The sequence below is a fragment of the Myotis lucifugus genome, unplaced genomic scaffold (genome assembly GCF_000147115.1).
Source record: "Myotis lucifugus unplaced genomic scaffold, Myoluc2.0 scaffold_536, whole genome shotgun sequence".
In the NCBI taxonomy this organism is placed as follows: Eukaryota; Metazoa; Chordata; class Mammalia; order Chiroptera; family Vespertilionidae; genus Myotis; species Myotis lucifugus.
The window spans coordinates 288,840-306,638 of record NW_005871584.1 but is presented as its reverse complement, the minus strand read 5'-3'; the positions used below and the strand labels follow the sequence as shown (position 1 = coordinate 306,638).

At 45.1% G+C, this 17,799-nt stretch overlaps 1 protein-coding gene across 6 annotated transcripts in view; it reads right to left on the bottom strand.

Annotated features, from left to right (window-relative positions):
• Window positions 1–17,799, bottom strand: part of CLASP1 (cytoplasmic linker associated protein 1) — a 266,904-nt gene that overhangs the window by 112,690 nt on the left and 136,415 nt on the right. For all 6 annotated transcript variants that reach the window (XM_023745324.1, XM_023745323.1, XM_014446407.2 and 3 more), the window contains 6 exons: window positions 17,613–17,683; window positions 13,741–13,800; window positions 12,172–12,249; window positions 10,065–10,232; window positions 9,462–9,511; window positions 8,332–8,499 (listed from right to left, as the gene is read on the bottom strand). In XM_023745324.1, coding sequence (XP_023601092.1) covers window positions 8,332–8,499; window positions 9,462–9,511; window positions 10,065–10,232; window positions 12,172–12,249; window positions 13,741–13,800; window positions 17,613–17,683 — 595 coding nt within the window. The remainder of the gene's footprint in view (window positions 1–8,331; window positions 8,500–9,461; window positions 9,512–10,064; window positions 10,233–12,171; window positions 12,250–13,740; window positions 13,801–17,612; window positions 17,684–17,799) is intronic.

Below are 17,799 nucleotides of genomic sequence, written 5' to 3'. Positions count from 1 at the left end.
ACAACAAAACCCCCCCCTGTTAAGAGGGCCGATGGCCCCCCACTTTCTTCAAGGGATCCTAAGCCCTAAGCCAAAGTGTGTTTATGCAAATCAAGAATCTCCCCGGGGGAGGTCATGGGCTAATTGACGGCCCCCCTCACGAACCTCATTTAGTAACTGAGCCCGCAGCGCATCCTTAAAATCCTTCTTGGGGGCAGAGTTTAAAGGGCCTCTACTATGCTGTACTCAGATATTTATTTCTTTTATAGACATTGTTTTTTCATTTTATTAAGTTGGTGCTATTACTGTTAAGTGCCTGTGTACATTTTAGAGTCTATATAAAACAGTCTGTGGTCTTTAGGAATACAAAGCCCACTCAATAAATGCAACAAATAGTAAAAATAGTCTTCAGTTCTGTATTGACTTGTTAATGACATATTCACATTCATTCATTCGTATTGTATTGTATTATGACAAACAGAAGTAGATATGAAAGAAAGTCACAGTAAGTAAGAGAAATAGAAATAAGAGATATTAGACACCTGTACAACAAAAAATATTCTGCAGGGAGGGACAAGCACATCGACAAACACATCTACCCAGAGAAAAGCAGACCCAGAGGAAAACAAAGAATTGTAAGAGGAGTGCAGTCTTTGGCTTTCATGGAGTAAAGAGAGAACGTCCGTGTCTGTGGCTTTCTAATAGCGCCGCTGACGAGTTTTCCAATCACACTGCCATTCTTCTACAAAAGCCCTCAAATCAGGAAACGGAACCTGCGCACCTGGTTTAATTTGCAGGCGTGGTTTTCCCATATCCCATTTAGCTTAAGGTAATTTTAAATTTCCACTTAGCTTCATACAGTAGGGTGTTTTGGTTTTTGTCCCCCATATGTTTCAAGTCTGAGCCAACTCTCAATTTAAAGCAGTGGTTCTCAACCTTCTGGCCCTTTAAATACAGTTCCTCATGTTGTAACCCAACCATAAAATTATTTTCGTTGCTATTTCATAACTGTAATGTTGCTACTGTTATGAATCGTAATGTAAATATCTGCTATGCAGAATGGTCTTAGGCGACCCCTGTGAAAGGGTCATTGGACCGCCAAAGGGCTCACGACCCACAGGTTGAGAACCGCTGGTTTAGAGGGTATAAAAATTAAAAGGTTCCTAGGTAAATCTCAACTGTCATCATATTGGGACATTTTGCATACAGATCTATTTTACGACTCATTGCTCAGGGGCACAATTAAACCAACCTCTACTCACAGGTAGCATTTTTGACAGAATCAAAATTTGGGAAATTGATCAGTTGTAAATTTTGCTACCTACAAATACTCTCCCAAAAAGAGTAACTTTCCTTACATATTTTATTTTTTTATTTTTTATTTTTTAAATATATTTTATTGATTTTTTACAGAGAGGAAGGGAGAGAGATAGAGAGTTAGAAACATCGATGAGAGAGAAACATCGATCAGCTGCCTCCTGCACATCTCCCACTGGGGATGTGCCCACAACCCAGGTACATGCCCTTGACCGGAATCGAACCTGGGACCTTTCAGTCCGCAGGCCGACGCTCTATCCATTGAGCCAAACCGGTTTCGGCTCCTTACATATTTTAAAGATAAACACTCGTAACACTCTTTTACTTCTATATGCAGACATACATATTTTTGCATTGTGGAAAAAAAAAAAAAGTGCCGGGAGCCGGTCCATCCTTGCTGCTTGACACAGTCACTGCAGAGAAGAAATGTCTGCACAGCATATGTTTCAAGGGACCTGGCATATATAGCATACTGTTCTTAATATGTTTGCTCCCCTTAGCACTATGTGTTTTAACCAAGGTCACCTCTCCGAGAAAGGTTGTTTCCCCAGGTGGGGATTTTCCCCTGAGGTTAGGGAGGGGATACAACCCCTTAAATAAGTGCCAGGCGGGTAATCACTTTAACTACAAACAATCACGCTTAAGCTACATAATCTTTACTCCCTGGAATGTAGATAAGAAACACCCTAACCTTTGCAATAGATATTGACAGGATTAAAATCAACTGGTATAAATACAGATGTAACAAGACAATAATCATCAGATCCTCATCAGATCCTAAACAGAACCTAGAGATAGGACTTGGCTGGAGATCCTATACAGAACCTAGAAACAGAACCTAGCTGAAGAACCTAGACACAGAACCCAGAGTCAGAACCCAGAGTCAGAACCTAGACACAGAACCTAGAAACAGAACCTAGCGAGAGAACTTGGCTGAAGAACCTAGAGTCAGAACCTAGAGAGAGAACCTAGGGAGAGAACCTGGCGAGAGACAGAACCTAGAGACAGAACCTGGCGAGAGACAGAACCTAGAGACAGAACCTAGTGAGAGAACATGGCAAAAGATCCTGGACAGAACCTGACCAGAACTTGGCTGGAGATCCTGGCTAGAGATGAGAACCTGGCTGGAGAACCTGGCAACAGAACCTGGAGAACCTGGTAACAGAACCTGGCTGAGGAACCCAACTATGATGATCACCTGAATGCTGCCTCCATGTCATTCCTTCTTCGCCTACTCCGTCCACACCTATGGGGAACCCCTGGACCTGCTGGGGTTGGTCCCCAGCAAAAAAGCCAACCACTTACACTTCAGAATTCTTGGGTATAAGTACAATAATACCAAATGGTTTAGTTCTCAGTAAAACTAAGACCTAGGTTCCTCTCTCGGAAAAGCAGACAAGGCTCCATAGTTTCTACTGTGTAACCTCGAAGCCGCCAATAGTTATGCCGGCCTCTGACTATACTTAATAACATGTGATCGTCTATTCTCTGAAACTAACCGTAAGTTATTAGTACCCACACAGGTCACTCAAACATGGTAAAGCTTCACTTGAAATTACTTATTTCAGGGAAAAATATGAATAAACAAATTTTCTAAACATAGTAGCTAAAAAAAATTAGAGTGTATTTATTTGCCATACAAGTTCAACATCTAGTCATAAACTTTCTCCTGAGCAGTATAATAGACTACATAAATGCTTCCTTTCCCAAATTCCCAAAATTACTGAACACAACACACTGAAGGCTATCCTGGAAGTAAACTTTTGTCCAATAGTTGAGCTTTTGGTTCATCACAAAAAACATTTTTCTAATTAGTCATAACTGTTAGAAAGACTACTCAATGTGTATAATAAATAACCTCCAAAGAATATATATTTTTCTCAATTACTATAATAATGAAGTTGCCAAAATTTAAATGTATTGTCTGAATTTTAAATTTAGATCATCCAAGCACTGATTCAAAATCATCTTTGTCTCCTAATAATGATAGTACCTATTTCTTCTTATCTCAGGAGCTAGATGGTAAAAATTAACAGATTTTTTATTTTTTTAAAATATATTTTATTGATTTTTTACAGAGAGGAAGGAAGAGGGATAGAGAGGTAGAAACATCAATGATAGAGAAACATTGGTCAGCTGCCTCCTGCACACCTCCTACTGGGGATGTGCCTGCAACCAAGGTACATGCCCTTGACCGGAATCGAACCTGGGACCTTTCAGTCCGCAGGCCGACGCTCTATCCCCTGAGCCGAACCGGTTAGGGCTTAACAGATTTTTTTACATAAATTTTTTAAAAGGCCCATAATGATTCCAAAATTTCAGACATGGAAACTTATGACAAGACACTTTGTAATATTTACTGCTGCCTTTTTCTCATAACTGTCTGTGGCTTTTTTAAGCATCACTGCCCAGTCATGTTGCTGCAACAGAGGAATGACACTGAGCTACAGGCCTCCCAGGGCCCCCCTGCCCCTCCCCTCCTCACCCAGGCTCAAGGCTCTGCTGTCGGCTCTGTAGCAGCCACACAGCCCTGGGAAAGCCCTGGGACACGGAGACCAAGGCTCGGGGGCTCCACTCGAGGAGCCCTCTCTGTCTGATTCTGAACTCGGTACAATTCAGGGCCCACATGTTCTCCCTCCCCCACTGGAATGAGGACCAGAAAGAAACTTCTTGTCAGTCAGCACAGTCATCAACAGGCAAATTTCTGAACTTGCTCTGACTAGTAAAAAGAAAACTGATTAAAAAGGAAAAAAAGCCCTAACCGGTTTGGCTCAGTGGATAGAGTGTCAACCTGTGGACTGAAGGATCCCAGGTTTAATTCCGGTCAAGGGCATATACCTTGGTTGCGGGCACATCCCCAGGAGGGAGTGTGAAGGAGGCAGCTGATCGATGTTTCTAACTCTCTATCTCTCTTCCTTCCTCTCTTGTAAAAAATCAATAAAATATATATTTTTTTAAAAAGGAAAAAAAATCCCAGTGTTGGCTAAAATAACAGACTTATTTCAACTGTGTTATACAGGCATATCAATCAAGGTATTCTGGGGAAAAAATATAATTCCCCTCACAGTGTCTTTCACTTTCCATTTCATCAGCATTACTGTGTTCCACCCTCCACACTGTCCTTCCACCTCGGCTGAGAAACTATTAAAGATGGTTTCTATGGGAAAGGAAAATAAATAATTACTCCTATCAGCTAAAACCGGAAAATTACACCCAGCGTCAGGCTCCTATCACAAATGAGGCTCTCGTTATGACATAGGTGTTTTTCCATTTTTCATTTTTGGTAACTTTTCATTTCACAAACTTCTCCAACCCCACAAATCACCAGTGGGGGGGCTTGTTGAAAATTCATATTCACCTGCTGCTTTGAACTTTATCAGAATATTCAGGGGAAGGACAGGACCTCTGTTCTTTTAGGTAATTTTTATGAGAAGTTTGAAGAACATTGATCTTGGGACTATGTTTATCTTAGGAAGTAGTATATGGATTAAAAGTACTGTGAACTGCCTGGCTCACGTGGCTCAGTGGTTGAGCATCATCCTATGAGCCAGGAGGTAACAAGGGTTCGATTCCCGGCCGGGGCACATGCCTGAGTTGCGGGCTCGATCCCATATGGGCATAGAGGAGGCAGCAAATCAGTGACTCTCTCTCATCATAGATGTTTCTATCTCTCCCTCCCTTCATAAATAAAGTACCGTGAACTACACATATCAACAAAAATCCAGTTTGCTCTGCAGGTTAGCCTTTTAGAGTCCTAAATAATGTATGAAAGTAAACGAGCACCCCTAATTATTAAACCATTATCCTGAGGGTTGGTGTGTCTAAGCCACTATCTTAAGCAGACGAGGTCATTCTAAATTCCAACTGTGTGAAACAGTATCATGCGTTCTCTCTAGAGACTGTAAAAGGATGATCTTGTCTAGCATGTGCTAGTCAAAGACCACACACACTCGACGGCCATGTCTAACATCCAAAGGCCAATGCGAAATCAGGGAGGCCTTCTAGAGAACAGCACAGAACCAAACCAAGTGGATCTGGACACTCTGGCCACCGTGCTATGTCCTTGTGTGGAGCAGAGGACGCAGCACGCAGAGGCACTTACTACATGCCTGGGGAGTGAATGAATGAAAACATATGAATGACTGGGGTACGCTCAGTGTTACAAATAAAAATGGCATGGTGTCACATCACTGGGGGATAGAAATGCATTTTTAACAATTTCTATAAATTACCTGGTAGAAAACCTTTACCCGTCTTTAACCTGAATAATTGACACAAATTCATTTTCAAAACAGGAAAGCAAATCCTGAAGGCCCACAAAAGCACAAAAGTAAAGAGAAGGACACAAAAGGAAACAAAAGGTGAGGAAATGCTTGAGGAGTCACAAGCTCTGAGACGGCAGCTGGGGCCAGCGACACACAATGTCACCGACTCCTCCCCAGTGTGCACTCAGAGCTGAAACCACGAACAGCATACTCAAGTGCTCATTCACGAGAACCACCGAACAAGAAGGGAGAACTCAGGTAGAGGTGAGGCAGAAACCAGTGGAGACAATGAGGAGGGCAGGGGGCAGCGTGCAGTCGCATGCAGGGACCTCAGTGAGACGGGGGTGGGAGGAGACATTCGTGAGCACAGGGCCGTGGAAGGGAGACACACCTCCGTCACAGACACAAACGGCTTACCCTCCGCTTTAGTGGCAGTACCATCTTTAAGCAAATTAAAAAACAGGGGAGGGGTAACAGGGAACAGTTAGTAACATTTAAAAACTTAAAAAGCAGAATGTTATTAGCTACTAAAAAAGCAAAAGTACAATTTAAAATTAAAATAAAAAGGAAACAAGTTCAACAGCGAAGCAGAGTCTGAAGCAAGTAAAGTGGCTTATCTTGAAATCAGTTTAGTTAGAATCATGTGCTTTTTGCCTTTGGAAAGCACAAAAAAGGGCACCCAGGGCAGGCCTCAGTGATAGTGATTGCTGATTTTCTTTCAGCCAAACCTTACGTTCTTAAGAGTTCCTTTTTCAAGGAACAAGGTACCAGCAGAAGAGGTTGGGGGAGGACATGGGGCTAAAAACTAAACTACTAAAGAGTCAACTAAGGGCAGAGGCAAGGAAGCTCGGAGAAGCTAGCTCTAGCAGTGCCTACCCAGCTACTCGCCAGCAGCCAAGCTGCACATGGTACCTGAATCAAGGCCTACGGACTCCACATCGTCCCTCATGCGTCTGGACTCTAGAAGTTTGGAAAAGGACCATCAGCTGTAATGCTACACCTCTGCACAGGTGTAACTGTCAGCCTAAGAGTAACGGTAACAACTCCTCAGAAGGGTAGGTTGCATTTCAGGGTGGCTGTGTTTGCTGTCGTTTTGAACATAAGGAAAGTTAGAGAGGGTCAGGAAAAGGGGAGAGACTGAGAAGACTCCAGTCTCAGCATTGGAAGAGGGAACACTGGGCTGAAAAGTTATCAGTGCTTCCCAAGGTCAGTCCTGCATCATCAGCCAAAAGGCCAGGGTGCTTCTCCTAGCAGCGAGGGAAGTCTATGTTACAATAGGGTCCATGTTACAGCATCCAATGTGAACAGGAAACAGAGGCTCCTGAGGACTCTAAATGGTTTTTACTCAAGTTTTCTAGCAATGAAACAAATGTACTGGAAACACTGGTAAGCACTTCAAACACTGAATTGAACTGAACATAATGACTTCACTTCACCGCAGGAGAGGGAGAGGGAGTTCTGACTTCTCTCTTGCTGTGACTGCTTGTCAACAGACTATCACAGAGACTCCTACGTAGGCCTCATGGCAGGAAAGGAGCGCTCCGGGTGGGTTTCTTCCCAACCTAAACGTATTATCCATCCATGTATCTATCCGCCCAGGTATAAGGCATTTCCGTCAAGAACACGAGACTGGTTTAACAAACATTCCAGAGCGCATCTACCTTTCAAACTAATAATGTTCCTATCATAACTGCAGTTTCTTTCTCTTCTGTATGACTTTCTGTCACATATCTGAGCTGGGTGGCTATGACTGTAGCTAATTTAAGGCCCAGGAAGACGCGGGCTCCATGGCTGCTCCAGGTTACCAATGAGTGGCAGGCCCGGGATCTCCGCTTGGTGTTCTCTCACTATGCTTCCATGTACACAACATTTTTAGGACATTAACTTTAGGACTGATTTTGGAATTAATATGCAAACCACATAATTCAGTCTCCATGTTTCAAAAAGTTTAAATTGTATTAATTTCCAAAGAATCCAAAATCAAACTGATCAGCTAAGCCCCCAGATTTTGGCTCTGGACGACTTCACTTGCACAAAAATAAAATTAAAGAAGCCGCCAGCCAATGGAGAGCAGGCGCTGTGTCCGCTGAGACACTGCCCCTCCGTCAGACACTCACTCTCTGGAGAATTATTATTTTTTTACTCTTTTGGGCTGTCATTAGAGTAAGTGCACGCTCCTCCCACAGTGACAGGGGAGACAACACTCTTCTGCACAGCATGGTGACGCTGGCTAACAAGTCCACCCCACGCCTCAAAGGACCCCTCCCGCCATCACCCTCCCACCGTCACCCCTCCCCCCACCCCCTCCCCCACCCCACCCCCAGCCTTCCCCACTCCCAGTCCAATTACATTTTCAAATTAGAAAATATCTAAGTACAGTGACTCTCTTTGGTGAATTCCTCACTAGACCCTGCCTGCTCTGCTCCCACCAAAGTCAGGAGGGGAGGAAACCCAGCTTTGGTGATACGGAAGGGAGCGCATGGGCGCCACCCTGAGGAAGGGGAGCTGAAGGCAGGCCGTGCTCAGTGCCACACACCACGTGAGCACCAGTTACCTGCTGGTCACTAACAAGCAGGATGCGCCAGAGAAAGGGGACGCTCGACGGAAGGGAGCTGCTAACCTGCAATGGGCCAGTCACTCATCTCACACATCAGCCCTGCGACAGTGGCAAGCTCCTCAGGGACTGCTCTTGGAATTAGCTAAGTGAGCCAGAGCAGAGGTAAGTGTCACCTCAAGGAGCAGACGGGGAAGGTGGCGGAGAGCTGGTTACCTAAGGATGCGTATGAGCCCGGAGGCAAGGCCGCTGCAGAGCTGAAGGGCGCGGAGCCTGAAGCCGAGGCTTTGGACTTGGCACTGGCCGCTGCATTCACATCGATGTCACTCCGGGATCGCTGGAGGGACCCAGTCGTTGACCCAGATTTGGTGCTGACGGTAGAAGCTGTGGTGGTAACGAAAGAAACATTAGCAAGAACCACACTAGACTTGTACACTTTTTTTTAAATTGTGATTTTTGCTTTTCTTTACAGCAAAACTCTCAAGTTTTTAAACAAAAAGCGCTGGACGCAAGCACTGGCCCACCTCTTTTCTCCCTGGTCCTCTGGAGGACAGTTCCGTCCCAGCTGCGGAAAAGAGAAAGGGACTGCAACTCCCGCCTTATTCCCTCTGTCCTTTTTGAATCCCGGCTTACAATAAAGCCCACAGAGATGGACCCCTTTCTGTATGTTGAGAAGTGAACCAAAAAATGGGCCTTCCTGCCATTCCTTCACCATGTGCAAAAGTGTCTCATACTACCGGCCCCTCCCTTGGAGGAACACCTCCCACTCCCGCCGCCCTAAGCCCCCGTGGTCTTTGCTCCTTGACCCAGTGACCAGAGTGGAGGACCCCCCCTGCGTGTGGCAGGATCCACATGCTGGGGGGACATGTGTGAGGAACGGTCAGAGCTTAATTTCTGCCTGAAGAAGCCGTCCTCACAGCTCATGGCCCTGGAGAAGGGGAGCTCTGCTGGGGAGTGCACAATGCAAACCAGCTGAGGCCGAGGCTGGGGCTGGGGCTGGGGTTGGGGCTGAGGCAGGGGCTGATGCAAGGGATAGGGGATGGGGCTGGGGCTGGGGCTGGGGCCGGGACAAGGGCTGGTGCAGGGGATAGGGGATGGGGCTGGGGCCGAGGCAGGGTCTGGGGCTTGGGCCGAGGGAGGGGCTGGGGCTGGGGCAGGGGCTGGTGCAGGGGATAGGGGCTGGGGCAGGGGCTGGGGCCGAGGCAGGGGCAGGCGCAGGGGCAGGGGCTGGGGCTGAGGCAGGGGTAGGGGCTGGGGCAGGGGCAGAGGCAGGGGCTGGGGCGGCTTCCATGCGGCCCTAACCAAGGTGAGTCACAGCCTCCGCAATGCCCGGCCCATCAGCTTACCTCTAGAGGCGCTACTTCCAGTGGAACTTCTTTTGGCAGAGAGCGGCCGACTGGAAATAAAGTAGACACCTGCTTATTTTCAAATATGCACTTGACCTGCATTAATACAAGTACAATCAATAACTGGAAATTATGATAATGAAGAATGATTTCGGAGTCTTCAGAATTTCTCAGGCAAGTTGGCCCACAATCTTACAAACTCCCCGTTTGAGAAAGCTTTACCATTCCAATGTGGACTATCTTGCGAACACACAGAGAGCAGTCCCACCTAGAGACAGACGCTGAAACACAGAGTAAAGGTGACGTGACATTCAGCCTCAGGTTCAGAACGCCCTCCCTTTACAAGCCTGTCCTGCAGTTATAACTGCTGGCTCTCAGAAGACACTAACTCTACTACTGAACCATCACATCAGTGTAACTAAAATCGACTTATGGCGAGGACCAAGGCCACCTATTTCTTACCATTCCCGTGGCGTCTTACCTCGTACCAGAACCACCTGAAGGGGGACTTATAACAGGCTTGTACATGTAAAAACACAGCTAGAATTTGTGTTTTCATGCAGCAGATTTTAAACATAAAATCTCACACGAATGAATCCTTACTTCAGACTCTCTTGAGAGCTAGAAGACGAGCGATCGGACTGCGGCAAAGACACGATGCTGTCCGAGTTCTTCAAGTGGGACTGCAGGGCCTTCTGGTAGGAGGACTCCAGCGTGTGGTACAAGTGCTCTGCTTCTCTGCTGAAGTGACTGTGGAACCCCCAGTAGCACCTCGGGAAAACACAGCTTCCCGTTACCTAACGTGAGGGCGCGGCAGGAGCTTCGCTGAGCTCTGCATCGTGCCCGACAGGACACGTCCCGGGACCAGCCGCCTGTTTCCCTGCTCCGGGAGCCTGGGTGCGGAAGACACCATGAACAAAGGAGGCTGACCGCACAACGTGCTGGCGTGTTGACACTGGGCAGGAACTTCTCTGAATCTCAGTCTCATTACAAAATGGAAATTAAAGAGGCTCCCTTGCAAGAACACTGGGGAGCCTTAAGGGAGAGGGAGCTGAAACATGGAGAACTACACCTAAAACCCGAGGGAGTCACAAATGGCAGTTTTTGTTGTTTTGTCAATCCTCACGGGAGGATTTTTTTTTTTCATTGATTTTCGGAGCGTGGAAGGGAGAGAGAGAAAGAGAGGTAGAGAGATAGAGATAGAGATAGAGATAGAGATAGAGATAGAGATAAAGATAGAGATAGATAGAGATAGAGAGAGATAGAGATATAGAGAAAGAAAGAGAAGAAGAAAAAAAACATGGATGTGAGACACATTTTTGACTGGTTGCCTCGCGCAAGCACACAGACTGGGGGGAGGGATCGAACCTGCGACCCAGGTAGTACATGCCCTTGACCAGGAATTGAACCTGAAAACATTTGATGCACAGGCTGGTGCTCTAACCATTTAGAGACACTGCCAGGACTAATGGTAGTTTTTATCAATGTAATTTGACACTCATTGATTTGAAGTATTTAAAAATTGCCCTAGATAATGTGTACAAAAAAAAAAAGGAAAGATGTTCAGAACTACTTAAAATGATAACTAAAGAACTACAATGAATTGGGGAAGGGGAAGAATACAAGGATAAAAACAGCATAAGTAGTTCATTAACAAATACCTTCCTAATAGTTTTTACCAGCTATTAATTATTTCAGTTACTTTGGTAGGAACCACCCAAGATGAGCTTGTGATGAGCACTTCACTGTCATAGTTAGGTCCTCCAAAAAACTCAGAAACCAGAGAAATAGAATTTATCTGAGAGAACAAAGAGCAGGAAGTAAGTGATCAGGACGTATTAATGCAGCTAAGCAAAATAACCATACTCCATGCTTGTAAGAAAGAATAGGGTTGTTGCTATTTTTTTAAATATATTTTTATTGATTTCAGAAAGGAAGGGAGAGGGAGAGAGAAACATCAATGATGAGAGAGCATCATCGATTGGCTGCCTGCTGCACGCCCCCACTGGGGATCGAGCCTGCAACCTGGGCATGTGCCCTTGCCTGGAATCGAACCCGGGACCCTTCAGTCTGCAGGCCAACCCTCTATCTACTGAGCCAAACCAGTTAGGGCAAGAATAGGTTTTAACCTGTGTCAAGGAGAAGAGCTGATCAACCACAAAAGCACAGAAAAAACCGCCACAGGCAAAGCTGGCAGTGCTCATCTATGCGCTCCTGTGCCTGAGAAAGACTTAGCACGAAACTTCTGGTGTTCACGGTCACAGTGCAAAATTACTCCTGGGGAGTACTGACCGTCTGGGGCCATAGCCTTGTGAACGGAGCGGAACTGCCTCAAACGTGATGGCAGCAGCAAGTCATCACTGGGACAACGCTGAGCCTCCGCTCACCCCCTCCCCTAACTGTGACGCACACCCCCAACCACCACCTGATGCTCACTGTGACTGACCGCGGGGAAAGAAGTCACTGTGGACTCTGGCCGCGGGGAAAGAAGTCACTGTGGACTCTGGCCGCGGGGAAAGAAGTCGCTGTGGACTCTGGCCGCGGGGAAAGAAGTCGCTGTGGACTCTGGCCGCGGGGAAAGAAGTCGCTGTGGACTCTGGCCGCGGGGAAAGAAGTCGCTGTGGACTCTGGCCTGGCTTTAGCAGGGCTCACTGAAGGAGTCAGAGAATACCCGAGCCTATGAAAAGGTGGTGTACAAATACACACTTACTTTCTGGCTTCTATCCTGGCTTCAGAGTCGGCATCATGTATTCCCTTCTTTATCGTTTCGGCTAATACTGATATGTGCCTAGACATTTAGAAAAGAGAGCAGCAACAATTAATAACGTATGTGCTGTGCAGATGGAAACAAGTGTGAGACGTACTTCAGTCACAACGCAGCTTCCGCATCAGAGTGTCCTGGGGGCCCGGGGTCTGTCCCAGTGCCCCACCCCCACCCAAGCACCCTGATAACTGTACACTCTGGTGTGATTTTTTTTTTCTTAAGTTAAAGCTGATTTTTTTCAGGCCATACTTATTTTGCTCAATCTTTTATGAACCAAAACAACAAAATCCCATTTTTCCATAGTTAGAACTAGTTTCTATGGAAATTTGTAATAAGACAATTATAATCTTAATACTAAAGAAGCTATCTGCATCACATTTCTGTATTTAAAGAGAATGTTTTTTCAAGTTCCACTATGTATCATGAACAATTTTATAAAATTATGTAAGCATTTTATAGATAGGTATTCTCTTTAGTTATGTTCTACTCTAGGTGAGAAGAAATCATCAAACTGTCTCAGTGACATTTAACAAAGTTTTTAAAAAAGGGAAATGCTGGAATGAATAGTTTCACAGAACAAAGAGCAGTTACCAATTTTACCAGCCCATTCACAGTCTTTCCCTCACTCCTTCATTTATTCAATATTTAGTGACAAACACAGAGCTGGAAGGTGAATGAATACATGAGGCTACATCTGAGTTCTTCGTGCTTTTCTATTCTCTTCACTTGTCCCCACATTAAATCCTCATTCCACTTTCCTCTAAATTCCAAAGCTGCCACCAAATAAAGAGGATATACTAGTACTACTATGAGATTAAAAACCAAGAAAGTATTGAAAAAAAATGTCAGACTATCTTCTAGATGCAAAGTATGTCCAGGTGAAAATGTGCCCCAGGGACCTCAGCTTCGTTTCATCTCTGACCACTGCAGCATGGATGGGCCTCCCAGGAGCACTCAACTTATTAAAATGCCACTCTAATAAGTTTAATATGCTATGAAAGTCTTCACAAATTATACGATATGTCATTAAAAATGAGTGGCACAAAAATCAGCATTTATTTCTCCAAATTTAACTCAGAAATAACAAAAAATGACTCAAAATTCTGAGGCAGGCTTCTATTCTTCAGGAATTGTCATAATCCCAGTTTTCGTTATGATGATGTGAAACTTACCAAACACCAATCTGAATAAAGAGAAAATTGCTGACTTTCTGATCTACCCAGGCTGCTCGGAACACCTTAGCCAGGAGGCCAGCTGCAGGACCAGTCAGCGAAGGGGCAGCCGGGCCGTGTGGCTGTCACAGTGCACATCTGCCCACACCTCTAGACACACTAATCCTTCAGTCAGTGAAGTTCACTCCAGGCTATTATGTGCCTCAGAGCAGTAGAAATAACAGATGTAGTCATGAGAACAAATGCTTAGATTCCTTCATTGCTGATAGAAAGTGGACCACTCACTGAGTCATTAAATCTCAAGATTCAATTCAGAGAAAAAAACAGCAAATCGAATGCTCACCGTTCCAGTGAATGTGTTTGCCATTCTTGTAAAAGTAAATCTAAAAATTCAAAACAGCGTCTGAAAATTGTAAAGAAAAAATATGTAACTTAGTGATTTGTATGTTAGTGAAAATAAGAGCTTTTTTCTTAAATGACCCAACACTACTTTTTATAATTGATAAGTGACTTCTAATTTTTATGATTTAAAAAATGGAACATAAAGATGGGATCAGAATTAACAAAGTCAAAGAAAATTTTAAAAATGAAGCATCTATGGTGGTCAAAAGAAAAACCAGAGCTAGCTATAGGGACAGGATGCAAACGTTCCCCCCAGCAACATCACCCACAGGGTGCATTGTTCTCAAGTGTTTTATTCTACCTCAAACAATACGTGGATACAGACGCAAACATGCACAGAAGAGCAACGTATATTACAGAATCAGGCAACTGGTCTTTGCATTAATTTCACAGAATGCCTTGCACACAAAAAAGTAAAAAACACCCTGAAAAACAAAAAGTGTTTGACAAATTTTCCTGTTAAGAAGGTTCTAGGTAGTGCTTAAAATCCTTTTTTTTCTAGCTACTCAGCCATTTTCCTCTCCTCAATCTTTCAATAGCCTTTCTCTTTCAGCCTTTTCACTTCTGTGATATTTCTTAGTCTGATTTGTGCACTGAAACATTCCTGTCTCCTCTCCTTTGGATGACATCACCACTTTGGGTGAAGGCCAGGGTAGCCATCTCTGTGGGAAGAAATCTTAATGGTTTTAGGAACCCATTCAAGGAAACAGGTCAGAAGGTGATCTTTCTCGAATGACCCGACTTTCCTTCCCATGATCTTCCTAATTCAAAACCTCATAATCCATACAATTAGCCACTCAGTAAATCTTTAACAAGCCCTTACCCTCTGCTAGATGCTAGAGATACGATGGTAACTAAGACACAATCCAGGGAGCTCGACAGACAAAAAGGGTTACCGTGTGTCTAGAGCACCAGGGGCTCTAAAGCACACAGGAGAGATATTCACCCCAATCCTAGGGGTGGTAACATGGGGAGTTTGGGGGTTTGCAAAGCAAACTTTCTCCAAGGAAACACACTGGATTTATCTCTTAATGCAAACAGCCATCTTTAGTACTAATTCTTGTCTTAAGTATTAATTAAAAATACACCTGTAATTAGGTTTTGTTTTCAACTTTTTAGACTTACAGCAAACACAGAAGTCTATCCATGTTGGCATTATTTAACCACATCACCAATTAAACACATCAGGTTAGAACTTGTCTCTTCTTCACCTACTCATCATTCAAGCAGGCAGCTCAAGTTTCCACTTTCTATGAAGCTTCTTGAGCATGTTATCTGCTGGTTTTGATCACTGCTCTCCCTGAATGCTGTAACTCACTCTTACACTGCTTTGTGTTACTGGTTTTAATATCTCTAACTAATGATAAACTTCTGAAGGCAGGGAAGTGGTGCAATGCATTTCTTAGCAATTCTAGAGAGCGAAGGTAGGTACAGGTTACACTGCCCCCTCGGGCCCTCTATACCTTTCTACAGGCAGAGCGACAGCCAGGTGGTCCCCATTCCTTCAGCACTAAGACACATGATTCTGACGGTACTCGCTCTGACTGAATACAGAACAGCAATCTGGGAGTGGCTCAGAAATCGATGGGGGGCGGGGGGGGGGAATTCCTACTGTCAAAGGCTTGTAGTTTGCTACTCACATTTCACAGCAGAGGCCAGAACTGCTAACTGCTCCGGAATGAGTTGTGCTAACCCAACATGCATACACTGAGGCCCTAATCCCCGGTACATGGTATTTGGAGATGGAGCCTTCGGGAGGTAGTGCAGTGAGGCTCTCGGGATGGATTGGTATCCTTCTAAGAAGAAACACCAGGTAGCTTGCTCTCTTTCCCTCTGTCATGTGAAGACACAGAGAGAAGGCTGCCATCTGCAAGCTACCCTCCTTGGAACCACCCATCAGGCACCCTGCCCGCAGCCCGCCGGCTCCAGAACTGAGTACATCTCTGCGGTCAGTCACCCAGTGCACGGTCTTTTAGGGCAGCCCACGCCGGCTACTGCACCAAACACCCTGCAATGTCCACCACAAAGATGGGTGTCAGCTCACTGCAGCAACTCTGCCTTACACAAAGGAAAACACCTCTGCACTTCTCTAGGAAACCTACAACAACAGTAAGACAATAGCAGCAGCAGCAGCAAATTCTAACACGGGTTACCATCCATTAAGCTTTTACTAAGTGCCGAACCCTTTCACCTACGTGACTGTGGCCCCGCAGAACAACTCTGCACAGGGTCCTCTCATTCCTAACAGGCCAAATAGTCAGTACGTGGGACAAGGCAATGCTCCTCCCCAAGCCTGCCTCCTCGGGACCCACTGGCAGCCCCGTCCCTGCTGCCTCGCACGCTGAGCTCTAGGAGAGGCGAAGCCGCTCTGCGCTGATCCCAGGGAGAGCTGAGTGGGTCCAGGGCAGGCTGCTTCCTCAGCTCTATGCAATTTGGCCTTGCAGCTCAAAATTAAGCTTTTTCAGTGGGAGGAGCACATTTCTTTCTTGATTCATACAGTTGGATGATTGCCCTTTCCTTCTGCATGGCTGCCATGTGCCCGTAAGATGGATATGGGGCCACCTCATGCTTAAAAGGATCCCCTATCCATGGAGACCTGGCAGGACCAACATGACACCCCAGGGAAGGCGGGAACAGCAGGCAGCTAACGTGACTGGGTGGAAGCCTGTGGGGGGAGGGCTCTTTCACTGGCTAGAACAGGGGTGGGCAAACTTTTTGACTCGAGGGCCACAATGGGTTCTTAAACTGGACCGGAGGGCCGGAACAAAAGCATGGATGGAGTGTTTGTGTGAACTAATATAAATTCAAAGTAAACATCATTACATAAAAGGGTACGGTCTTTTTTTTTTTAGTTTTATTCATTTCAAACGGGCCGAATCCGGCCCGCAGGCCGTAGTTTGCCCACGGCTGGGCTAGAATCAAGACACCGCCCTGCAGGATGGAGCCAGGAGGCTGCTGCCTGTTATGTACACTATAAAGCTCCTGACACAGTCCCTGGAGAGGCTTCACAAAACCTGCACAAACCACCCTGTGTATTTACGTTTGCCTGGTAAGAGTGCCTGCAGATCTGAATAGACTCTCAAAGACCCTGTGACTCAAGAGTCAAGAATCACAAATCCCAGCGAGAGAGCCTGTATTCCTCACATGTGATCTGGGCTCACCAGGACCCAAGACAAAACGGGGTTAGGAACAAAGACCTAGCCACGCAGGTCTGTATCTTCTGCATGTATCTCCCATAACTGTGCAGAAGCAGGTGATTGGTCAGAATCCAGAATCCCAGAAATCACTATCAGAAGATGCAAACACACACACCTCCTCCTACCTATTACTATTAAACAACTTCCATTCATTTTTTTCTTGCACATACACAGTTACTGTCTTCCTTCAAAGGGGACACCAATGACATAGGTAGAGAGAGTATCTCAGTTAAGCAGATGGGGATGCTCCAATAATTACAAGCAATGATGAGTCCATGATCAACACCTCAGTATCAGAAAAGATGTACACAGGATCCTTTCCCCTCCTCCCACCCAAACCCCAATTAACTCACATAAGAACACACACACACACACACACACACTCATTCATTCATTCATTCATTCATTCATTCTCTCTCTTGAATGATGCACGCACAAATAATCAAGGTTGTCCAAATTTACTTTCCCGGCTATTTAGATCATAATTCTTAATATAAAGTTATTTATTGCAGCAATCTTAAATACTATTAAACATTTCAAACAAACTTTTTCCTACTGAAATTCGTTTTGGTTTTTAAACAATGCAAAAATAATAAGAAACTGTTTAAAATTTTACCTTCTAACTGCAACAGACTTGGAGGTACAGTTGCTTGTTATCACAGGTATTAGCCTAGGGATGTGTGTGTGCTGTGCAGAAGAACAAAAAAACGAACACTTGAAAATATAAAAACAAAACTAGGACAACCACTTCCTTACTAACCTACCTAAAGTACATATGTATTCAGATTACAATTTCACTGATT